At 40.2% G+C, this 12614-nt stretch overlaps 1 protein-coding gene across 1 annotated transcript in view; it reads left to right on the top strand.

The window, feature by feature from the left end:
- The first annotated feature begins 2132 nt into the window (after positions 1-2132).
- The window catches only part of gnrhr1 (gonadotropin releasing hormone receptor 1), a 28187-nt gene continuing 17705 nt past the window's right edge, over positions 2133-12614 (top strand). The window contains exons 1-2 of the mRNA XM_057828777.1: positions 2133-2356; positions 8365-8905. Of these exons, the coding sequence (XP_057684760.1) occupies positions 8378-8905 (528 nt within the window). The 5' untranslated portion in view covers positions 2133-2356; positions 8365-8377. The remainder of the gene's footprint in view (positions 2357-8364; positions 8906-12614) is intronic.

The following is a 12614-nucleotide window of genomic DNA, read 5'->3' on the forward strand; positions in this document are numbered from 1 at the left end:
AAGACCAAAGAGCTGTGTAAGGACATCAGGGATAAAATAATAGACCTGCACAAGGCTGGGATGGGCTACAGGAAAATAAGCAAGCAGTTTGGTGAGAAGGTAACAACTGTTGGAGCGATTATTAGAAAATGGAAGAAGTTCAAGTTGACGGTCAATCTGCCTTGTTCTGGGGCTCCATGCAAGATCTCACCTCGTGGAGCATCACTGATCATGAGGAAGGTGAGGGATCAGCCCAGAACTAAACGGCAGGACCTGGTCAAAGACCTGAAAAGAGTTGGAACCACAGTCTCGAAGAAAACCATCGGAAACACATTACGCCGTCATGGATTAAAATCCTACAGTGCACGCAACGCCCCGTTGCTGAAGCCAGTGCATGTCCAGACACGTCGGAAGTTTGCCACTGACCATCTGGATGATCCAGAGGAGCAATGGGAAAAGGTCATGTGGTCGGATGAGACCAAAATTGAACTTTTTGGTCTAAACTCGGCTCATCGTGTTTGGAGGAAAAAGAAAGATGAGTACAACCCTAAGAACACCATCCCAACTGTGAAACATAGAGGAGGAAACATCATTTTTTGGGGCTGCTTCTCTGCCAAGGGTATAGGACGACTTCACCGTATTGAGGGGAGGATGGATGGGGCTATGTATCGCCAGATCTTGGCTGACAACCTCCTTCCTTCAGTGAGAGCCCTGAAGATGGGTCGTGGCTGGCTCTTCCAGCATGACAACGACCCAAAGCACACAGCCAAGGCAACTAAAGAGTGGCTCCGTAAGAAGCATCTTAAGGTCCTGGAGTGGCCTAGCCAGTCACCAGATCTGAACCCGATAGAAAATCTATGGTGGGAGCCGAAAGTCAATGTTGCCCGGCAGCAGCCCCGAAACCTGAAGGTTCTGGAGAAGATCTGCATGGAGGGGTGGGCCAAAATCCCTGCTGCAGTGTGTGCAAACCTTGTCAAGGAATACAGGAAACATTTGGTATCTGTAATAGCAAACAAAGGTTTCTGTACCAAATATTAAGTCCGATTTTTGTGATGTATCAAATACTTATTTCATGCAATTAAATGCAAATTTATTATTTAAAAATCATACACCGTGATTTTCAGTTTTTTTTTGTATTAGATTCCGTCACTCACAGTTGAAGAGAACTTACGATACAAATTACAGACCTCTACATGCTTTGCAAGTGGGAAAACCAGCAAAATCGGCAGTGTATGAAATACTTGTTGTCCCCACTGTATCTTTTAAGTTAATTTTATTCCTGACACAGTGTTGCTTTGCCCCCCTGCCACAAAAGTCAAACTCTGCTTATGGATATAAAGCACTTTGAATGACCTTGTGCTGATTTGTTCTATACAAATAAAAGTGCCTTGCCTTTGCTGCGGGCCAGTAAAGATTGGGTATTGTGTCGGGGTTTTAACACCACTACTGCATACTGTACACTGTAAATTGTAATATATAGTGTTTATTTGAAAAAAAAAAGATGCGGAAAGATTGCCTCAATATGATTAAGTAACAGTAGGTCCAAATCAGACCGTTAATATTTACTATAAAACCTCTTTGCAAGTTACCATTAAATATTACTTTATAAAACCAATTCAATACTACTCTTTACGAAGTAAAGTTTTATTAACGTAATTAATTAAACCCTACTCTTAATGGAGTAAAACTTACTTTGACTAATCAACCAAAACCTACTGATTATATGAAGTAAAGCCTACTTTAAATAATAAATGAAATCCCATTCTTTGTGAAGTAAAGATTACTGCAAAATGGATTGAGATAAACAGACAATAGTTATCCACTGATTGGTTACCATTGTAGCAGTTTTTCTAAATCCACCCCTGCCCAGACTGCAGCATTTATGTTTGTCCCCCCCTCTTCTTCTGCATGTGCATCAAACTGATGACTTATTGATGCAGTCTCACCACTCAGTTCTACCCAAAAGCAGCAGTAATTTTCCTGGAAATTCCCCATGCAAGAATTGGATACCTTCAATATGTCACATAGGTTGCCCAGACTGCAGCAGTCCCCACGTCACGCAGCCCAATTAACCAATCAGAATCTATCCGGGCTCCTCTTTCACGATGAAATCGCAAGAAGGGACAGAACGCGTGCCCGGAGGCGGTCTTAACGACCGAGACCACAGAGGTGTTTCGAATCCAATAACAATAAAAAAAAAAAAAAAAGACAGACGAATGATTTAAGAGGTGGATAAAAACCGCGAGATTGGCTGATGATAGTAGAGACGAGACAAAGTGATGCTTCAGCACGTTGGACAGCTCCCTTCTGGAATCGGATTCCCGAAGGTGTTCACGTCACCTCACCACCAGTAAATTTCCAAAAGAACATTTTACAGGTAAGAATATGGCAGTTATGACGATGTTAGATTGCAATCTTGAGAAGCAGGGTAGTAATTTCATGCAGTTTAATTCACAGACCTCTTAAGAGTGGAATAACTAGGGGACTGTTTCCTTTCGGCTGCTTGGCTTGAATTTCCCCGTTTGTTTAATAGCACAATCGTAGGTGCGTGGGCACGTTTTTAGAGGGATTTATCGACGTAACCGTCCGTAAATGTGCTATATTGCATGCACTGCGTGTGCTTTCTTTTGGCGCATTGAGACGTCTTGCAGTTCGCCAGAAGAGAGCGCTATTACACCGTTTTTTATTTGATAGTATAGAACAGAAACCCAACTGCAGGAGGAGAGTTGACTTCGTGTTGCAATTAAACATGAGTTGATTCTTATAGATTCACCGGCCATTTTATTAGGTACACCTTACTAGTACCAGGTTGGACCATTTTTTGCCTTCAGAACTGTCGTAATCCATAGATTCAGCAAGGCACCAGTACAGTACCTCAGAGAGTTTAGTCGATATTGAAATGAAAGCATCACGCAGTTGCTGAAGATTTGTCCATCCATGATGTGAATCCTTCGTTCCACCACATCCCAAAGATGCTCTGTTGTAGCGATGTCAAACTCATTCTCGGCTACATTCATGACAATTATATGGCTAGAATTTCTTGCCAGAACTCCCTGACATAAAGCTCGCCACGGAGCCAGAATGTTTTATTTTTTTGGGGGTGGATGAAGGGTTTAAAGCAGGGGTCCCCAAACTTTTTCCTGTGCGGGCCATATAACTTTTTCCTTCTCTGATGAGGGGCCGGGTCAGTCTGTAACAGAAAAAGTGTGACGATTGCAGGAGTGCCTAAATGTAAAAAATTATTGTTTTTCAGAAAGCCACGATCAAATAATCCTTTCTGAATTTGTCACGGAACAAAAGTAAATAAAATAAAATAAAAAATAATATATTATATTATATTATATTATATTATATTATATTATATTATATTATATTATATTATATTATATTATATTATATTATATTATATTATATAGGGCTGTCAAAATTATCACGCCAACGGGAGGTAATTAATTCTTTTAATTAATCACGTTAAAATATTTGACGCATTTAACGCACATGCCCCGCTCAAACAGATTAAAATGACAGCACAGTGTCATGTCCACTTGTTCTTGTGGTTTTTGGCGTTTTGTCACCCTCTGCTGGCGCTTGGGTGCGACTGATTTTATGGGTTTCAGCACCATGAGCATTGTGTAATTACTGAGATCAACAATGGCGAGCTACTAGTTTATTTTTTGTTTGAAAATTTTACAAATTTTATTAAAACGAAAACATTAAGAGGGGTTTTAATATAAAATTTCTATAACTTGTACTAACATTGATCTTTTAAGAACTACAAGTCTTTCTATCGATGGATCACTTTAATAGAATGTTATTAATGTTAATGCCATCTTGTTGATTTATTGTTATAATAAACAAATACAGTACTTATGTACAGTGTGTTGAATGTATACATCCGTCTTGTGTCTTATCTTTCAATTCCAACAATAATTTACAGAAAAATATGGCATATTTTATAGATGGTTTGAATTGCGATTAATTACGGTTAATTAATTTTTAAGCTGTGATTAACTTGATTAAAAATTTTAATCGTTTGACAGCCCGAAATATAATATAATATAATATAATATAATATAATATAATATAATATAATATAATATAATATAATATAATATTAATTAAATAGATAATAACCAAATAACCCTCTCTGGGTTCTTCACAGAAAAAAGCCAGGAAATAAATAACACTATTGAAAAAAACAAAACAAAAAAAAAAAACAACAACAAAAAAATTGTTCAGGTGGCCGGACCAAATGTGGAGGCAGGCTGTATCCGGCCCGCGGGCCATAGTTTGGGGACCCCTGGTTTAAAGCAAGGGCGTATGTTTGCTTAGGGACAGTAGGGTCATAACACTACCAACTTTTCAGGGTGCTCAAATGGTCCCCAACAACTTTTAAGCAACCTTTTTTGCATTATATGAAGAGTTCAGTTACATTTAGCAGTGCCAGCCCATTTTACCCCCTCAAACGCACGTTTGATTGGCTGATTACCAGAACCCCCACATTCACGCAATCTCGACAGAAATACATGTCAATATGCCGCCTCCTCCACCCCCTTTGAAGAGGAGGGATATTAAGTTTTTTTGTTTGTTTTTTTCGGCCAGCAGCAGCCGCCACTGTAAGTAATGTAAAAAGACGTCAGCGTTGTGGAGGTGGGGAACACGTCACTAATTTTGCTATTGAAAGTCCGACATGCGTCAGAGTTAGCATAAAATTAAACTGTCTGAACTTGCAAACCTGTAAAACTCAAGTAGAAAGCTACTTAGTGAGGTGTCTTCCTGTATGTTTTCTACTGTTAATTTTAATTTAACTGTGTATTCATTAATTAATTTATATATGTGTGTGTGTGTATATACATATATATATATATATATATATATATATATATATATATATATATATATATATATATATATATATATATATAGTGGGGAGAACAAGTATTTGATACACTGCCAATGTAGTTATATATATATATATATATGTATATGTATATATATATATATATATATATATATATATATATATATATACATATATATATATATATATATATATATAAATACTGGCCACTTTATTAGGTACACCATGCTAGTAACGGGTTGGACCCCCTTTTGCCTTCAGAACTGCCTCAATTCTTTGTGGCATGGATTCAACAAGGTGTTGGAAGCATTCCTCAGAGAGTTTGGTCCATATTGACATGATGGCATCACACAGTTGGTGCAGATTTGTCGGCTGCACATCCATGATGCGAATCTCATCCCAAAGATGCTCCATTGGATTGAGATCTGGTGACTGTGGAGGCCATTTGAGTACAGTGAACTCATTGCCATGTTCAAGAAACCAGTCTGGGATGATTTCAGCTTTATGACATGGCGCATTATCCTGTTGAAAGTAGCCATCAGAAGTTGGGTACATTGTGGTCATAAAGGGATGGACATGGTCAGCAACAATACTCAGGTAGGCTGTGGCTTTCCAACGATGCTCAATTGGTACCAAGGGGCCCAAAGAGTGGCAAGAAAATATTCCCCACACCATTACACCACCACCACCAACCTGAACCGTTGATACAAGGCACGATGGATCCATGCTTTCATGTTGTTGACGCCAAATTCTGACCCTACCATCCGAATGTCGCAGCAGAAATCGAGACTCATCAGACCAGGCAACGTTATTCCAATCTTCCATTGTCCAATTTCGATGAGCTTGTGCAAATTGTAGCCTCAGTTTCCTGTTCTTAGCTGAAAGGAGTGGCACCGGGCGTGGTCTTCCGCTACTGTAGCCCATCTGCCTCAAAGTTTGACGTACTGTGCGTTCAGAGATGCTCTTCTGCCTACCTTGGTTGTAACGAGAGGTTATTTGAGTCACTGTTGCCTTTCTATCAGCTCGAACCAGTCTGCCCATTCTCCTCTGACCTCTGGCATCAACAAGACATTTCCGCACACAGAACTGCCGCTCAGTGGATATTTTTTCTTTTTCGGTCCATTCTCTGTAAACCCTAGAGATGGTTGTGCGTGAAAATCCCAGTAGATCAGCAGTTTCTGAAATACTCAGACCAGCCCTTCTGGCACCAACAAGTCAACCATGCCACGTTCAAAGTCACTCAAATCACCGTTCTTCCCCATACTGATGCTCGGTTTGAACTGCATGTCTACATGCCTAAACGCACTGAATTGCTGCCATGTGATTGGCTGAGTAGAAATTAAGTGTTAACGAGCAGTTGGACAGGTGTACCTAATAAAATGGCCGGTGAGTGTATATATAAAATGATGTAGAAAATAAATACTTTTTTTTTTTTTGCAGCTTATGCACCCCCCCAACAAAAACACAACCACTGTAAATTTCCTTTATAAGAAGCAAGCATTTTGAAAAATGACTTTCTCCCTATGAAAATAATTTTAAACTTTTTTCATTTTTATGTTGTGACCAGCTACTTTTGAGAAATGTCCCCAATCTGTTTGGTCTTATTAATGTCCCGTCCTTGGCAAAAACTGTACATGCAGGTTATGCTGTAATAGCGTCCCTACCAATGTTGAGACCAAACTTACGACCTTGGTTTAAAGCAACACTAGGTAACTTTTCAACCTTTATAAAAATATTTTCATAACATTTGTGATAATATGTCGACTGACAACTAGTTGAATGACACCTCTTTTATATCTTGAGTGGGTCTGTGTTGCTTTCACCGGCACTAATTAACTTTGAGGAGGGTGGCAGGAACCCTGCCACGCCCCCCCACCCAAAAAAAAAAAAAAAAATGTGCTGACTGCTTTACGGCATACGTCACTTCCCCCTTTTCCCATTGATTATAAAGACGGAAATCGATGTGAACACTTTCGCGCGAATTCTGCAAAGATGGCAGAGCAACAAAAAAGACAAAAAGTTTGGTCTGAGGAGGGAAAAAAAGAGAGGCTACCAGGATATACAGAATAAACATGGGCCCGGATTTAACTCGCTGGCGTGCCGCCCACCCGGTTAGCCACACTAAGCCACAGGGTTGCTTACCATCACCTACTATTGTTTAGCCACAATTGGATTCATTACCTTAATACTATTTGTCCATCACACAGCTGCTGGAAACAGAAATGTTGTTTAATCCATCTGCAGGTGACAGGGAGATCATGATTTTATGACGCTGTTCGGTTGTGCACTGGTTCTCGTGGGAAATGCAGCGCTGGTCCTCATGGGAAACACAGTCATCCTTAAAGTGGAAGTTCAGGATTTTTTACATTAATTAGCGGGGGTTTAATTAGTCAATGGAGGTAATTTCAACAAATTACGTTTGGTTTGCAAGTTATTTGTCAGTTTCAGGGCTTCGTAGTGGCTAAGCTAGTGCGAGTCAATGGCACCATTATAGCACGCCAATAAAAAAACGCATATGCACACATGAAAATCATCAATGACCCATACAATCGATAGTGTTGGTTATGTTTTCAGGAGAAAGTTATTCAAACTTACCATTGAATGTCAATAATTGCAGTATTAACAATAGCAGTAAGGACACCTAATGAAATCTGTCATAAGCATTCAGTAATGCCCATGATAGTGTCATGTCATAAATTTGACCATTTTATGACAGTCTTATGACACCACTGTCAAATTAAGTGTTACCAAATACCATAACAAGCAATTAATGAAACAACTGGAACAGTAACTGAATAAATAATTAGCACACAACATGAATTTTTATTGTTTTGATTTACATCTGTAGCTCTGTAATGCATGCTAGGAGGCACGTGTCGCCTATTAACCCAAATAAATCAACAAATAAGCCGCACTGGACTATAATCAGCAGGATTCAAAATGAAGGAAAAAGGTAGCGACTTCTAATCTGAAAATTACGGATAACTTCAAAGTAAAAGTCCGCTAGCTTAAATGCTATAAAATGCTAACTTTTTTTTTTTTTTTAACACATTTCCACCAAAAAATGCCAAATATTCCTCTATAAACTAAATTATAAATGCATGAATAAACATATTAGCTCTAACAAAAACTTACCTGAGCCTTATGCTCTCTTTAACAGGGAGCAGTTGCTCTTCAGCCAGACAGAAGTTATCTCATATTCACAGTTGCCACCAGAGGGCAGTGGATCCTCCCAAAATGAATAAAACTAAAGCCTGTACAACACTTTCAAAACAAACCACAGCAATGCCACTCTAACTAACCGATTAATTGAAGCACCAAAATTGAATTCGAAGCATTTTTCTAATCGAATTACTCGATTTAATCTATTAACCATTGCAGTACTAGCTGCGGTGAACCATACTGATACTGTTCACCGTCAATCAGAGCGGCGCCTCTCGTTCCCTTTAAACATTTAAGGAATTTACAAAAATAGGGCCCAAAAGTTAATTGGATTTTAACACACACATTTCTTGTTTTCACAGTCAAACTCCAAAGATGCCAGGAAACCTTTCAGTGTGGGTTTCCACAACAGCATATCCTCTACTCAACAGCTCTGTCCTCTCTCTGCTGAATGTCACCTCTCCACACTGGGAAGCACCAGCCTTCACCGTCGCCGCCCGCTGCCGTGTCGCTGCCACTCTGGTGCTCTTTGTTTTTGCCGCTCTCAGCAACCTCTCAGTTTTGATCAGCGTGTGCTGGGGCCGTGGTTATCGCCTGGCGGCACACCTGCGCCCGCTCATCGCCAGTTTAGCATCGGCCGATTTGGTGATGACGTTCGTGGTGATGCCACTGGACGCTATTTGGAATATAACGGTCCAGTGGTATGCTGGAGATGTCATGTGCAAGCTGTTGTGCTTCTTGAAACTGTTTGCCATGCATTCGGCCGCATTCATATTGGTCGTGGTGAGCCTTGATCGATATCGTGCCATTCTTCATCCTCTGGATTCTTTGGACGCTGGCCTGAGGAACAAACGCATGCTGCTGGTCGCCTGGACACTGAGCTTGTTGCTCGCCTCTCCACAGGTATGCTACGATCAGTCTTATTGGTGACATTTCAGAACACATAGTCTACAACGAACTGAGTGAGCGAAAGACGTCTGCTTCAGCGGGCACATCCATACAGTCTTGCAAATGAAAGACAGGCACAGTTTTTAATGATTATGGTGCTTGTTAAATGCAAAATGTCAAATTTACTATTGTTGGTCACTTTTATTTTATTTTGTTATTTTATTTTCCCTTCAGGCATGTCAAATCCAAACAAACATACAGCATTTATATGTGTTTACAATTAATTCAATCCGAAAAGAAAAGGGCTGACGGGAGAAGCCAAAGCTTATTGAAACTCGTCCCCAGTATACCATATAGGATGCAGAAAATATCGAACATCAATTTTTGACATTCAGATTTTGTCATCATCACAGGTTTTTAAAAAAAAAAAAATTTTATTCTATAATAACCATCCCCTCTGATTGTTCATTTTCCCAATAGTCTCTTGTCGATCGTGGCAATGTGCTTGTTATGTTGATTGGATCCAGTACATTAGTTCATAATTCAGTAATTAGTTTATTCAATTGATTCAATCCAGAAGATAGGGAATAGCTGAGGACCGTGTCCGACACCCTCCTTTTGTCGACTTAATCCTCGTCGCAGTTTTCGTTCCTTGCTGACTCCCGACGAACATTCATCTCAAGGTTGCGCAGCTTCGTAGTAGGTTGCAACGCCATTCTGTTTGTGGACTCATGGCCTGGGGGACTGGCGTCGCTAGGTCCTTCAGGCAACCGGGCTTTCACTGGGATCAATTCACTCAGTGCGTCCGTCACCTTTCACTGTAGTCGGGCTGACGGCAAGCACTTCATAAGGACCGTCCCAGCGATCACTGACCCACCTGGCACAATCAGAAACTGCCAGCAGTGCACCAAAAGGAAACATCCTCAATATCGTTCCACTTCGAGTGTGGTCAGACACAGCGGCCGCCATCTACCCCAGCAATCCTCCACAATATCCAGACTTTAAGGTGTTTTCCGAGCAGGTGGGTTGTCCAGTTTCTGACCGCATTGTAAAGATCTTGGGCAGGACAGTGGCAAATCGACCAGTTCCATGTCGTTACAGAATTTGAAGAATTTGAAGTCAATTGTCTGTGCATTTACAGCCAACGGATGATATGTCCTTGTGAGTTCTGTTTGGATTGGCTTTGAGTCACTTTTTTTGTTTTTTTTTGTGTTTTTTGTGTGTGTTTTTTTTCCTCTTTTGTTTTTGCCTTCCATTGTTTGGGGTACACTTGGTTTTGCTTCCAGGTTTGAGTTGCCACCCAGACATTATTTAACATTTGTACAGTTCTTATTATGTCCATATCCTTTACAGTATATTTAAACATATTTTAAGCCAAGGCGCATTTTTTCCTTAAAAATTTTCAAGGCACACCACAAGCAAAAGTATAAAAATGCCCAGCAATAGCCCATATTACAGTTTTTCTCAGTTGCTTGAGTACGTTTCCCAGACGAGAATTTAAATTCTCGAAAGAGTTTGTGCATTTCTCAAAACACGTCACACAAGTAGCAAAAGAACATGGATTACCTGCATAATCCTTTTTTTGGTGTGAGTATAATTCTTTGTCTTTCGCTCCAAATTAAATTTCTGTGTCAATGAACACGTCAGTGCTGTCTGAATGAAAAGTCCTTGTTTCATTGTATGCAGACAACACAGTCAAATTGCTTTGTCATGCTCTCAATATAACAGTTACTCTGGTGGAAGGCTCTGATGCTGAAGATGGTTTACGTAAGTTTTGATGAAAATTGCAAGTTACACCTTTGTGTGTGGGAGATTGATTGCAAGGGACTGGACAAAATCTTTACAGACCATGTCAATGCGATACAGAAAGCAAAAGTATCCCGAACAAAAAAATAAAATAAATAAAAACTAGAAATGTGAACATAAGACAATCAGCACACTAATACTTCAGTTGCTGTTATTCAACCATTCTTTCCAGACATCTTGACGTTCCTCTCTGTTTGGCCACAAATTTTCATCCACGTCAACAGATGTCCTCTCTTGCTATAGACCCTACCCACCGACGTCACAAAATCATGTGCCCGCTGTATGGTTCCGCCCCCTTGTCCGTCATTTTGTGTCTGTATTATCAATGGTCTCAATTGATCGAGCAATTTATAATGCATTTCATGGAAGACCCGGTGCTTTCGGATGCCGTAAACTCACTTGATGCGTTGCATAAAAGGCGTTATGTGGAAAAGCTTCAGTTTATCCATTCGCCAGATCCATATTTGATGCCTAAATCGATGTTTTTCGACCTGCTGTCTCCGCTGTATTTGCCTGACATCTGCTAGCTACCCTGATATGTACAACTATCTTGTCCACACAAAATCAGCCTATTCTCACGAAAGTTTGAAAAACTTCAAGAGCTTGGAGTCTTATAAATACTTCGTTGCTGGTTGGGTGAAACAGGTCCTCGTCCACGAAAATTCGGCAGGAATCTATCTTGTGCTTGGAAAGGTGAGTTACGAAATTTTCAATTCAAAATCTTTTGTTATTGCTAACATCCACTGTCAAGTCTAATGTATTTCATGTCGTTTGCTTTTAATGTTTATATGGTTTAGCGATAGCACTCTCACTACATACATACGTGTATGTTGTCAGCGATTAGCCTAGCAATGATCTTAATTGTGGTTGTCAGCCCCAAACCCTCTAAATATATATTAAATGCATCTTACCAGATATAAAATGACTACTACATAATCTGTGGTAATCGTTTGGAGCCCAGTTTTCTCGTCGAATTGCAGCAGCCCATCTCGCTCTCTTCTCTCCGGGTCTGTCGGAATCCGGTAGAACTTCAAGTCTCTCCGTCTTCTCCGTTTATCTTCTCTGTTATTGCAACCGACCGCCACACACGCCTTCACCATTTTGATTATTAATGTTAACGAGCAGAAAAACACGTCGTAAATAGGAGGAATGTACGTAGCCGTAACAGGTAAACATGATGTGTTGACGGACAATTGGGCGGCACCAGTCAGGAGGAAGGAGTTGTGACGTCATGTGGGTAGGGTCTATACAGTATGGAGAGAATCTTCTTGAATGCCTTACCCAGCCTCTGCAGGCATCTGCTGTGATGTCACTGCATGCTGCATTCATGGTATCCAGGAGAGTCATCTGAGTGTGAGGCTGGGATCATACACTTACCATCTACATGTGGAGAAAAATTCTCCTATGGGATTGAGGAATAGGGAGTATGGTAGGAGGAACTCCATTACCATTCTGTTGTGGGTTGCAAACCATTCCCTGATTGTGTTGGCGTGGTGGAAACATTGTCCCAAACTATTATAAATTTTGGCTGGTTAAAGTAATTTACGTAACACATGTTGACATATTCTGACAACATGGTAATCCATTTTGCATGTACGTATATACTTATGCAATGAACAAATGACTAAATGTTGTCTGAGCAGAGAAATGTACTAAAGCAATTGAGAAAACTGTAACCCGATTTTAATGTGACGTGATACGGAAGTGTCCCCATACCAGCGGGAAGTAACCCATAATGAACAGGAAGTGACCCCAACATCCCTCAAAATCAACATGAACTGATGTGATATCAACAGGAAGTGACCCCGAAATGCCTCAGAAAGGAACTGACCCGATATACCAACCAAAGCTACCATTGCAATTTCCCAAGAAATTGCATTTTCTAGCAACAAAATAAAATTTTGTACTAAATAGGAAT

The sequence above is a fragment of the Corythoichthys intestinalis genome, chromosome 22, assembly GCF_030265065.1.
Source record: "Corythoichthys intestinalis isolate RoL2023-P3 chromosome 22, ASM3026506v1, whole genome shotgun sequence".
In the NCBI taxonomy this organism is placed as follows: Eukaryota; Metazoa; Chordata; class Actinopteri; order Syngnathiformes; family Syngnathidae; genus Corythoichthys; species Corythoichthys intestinalis.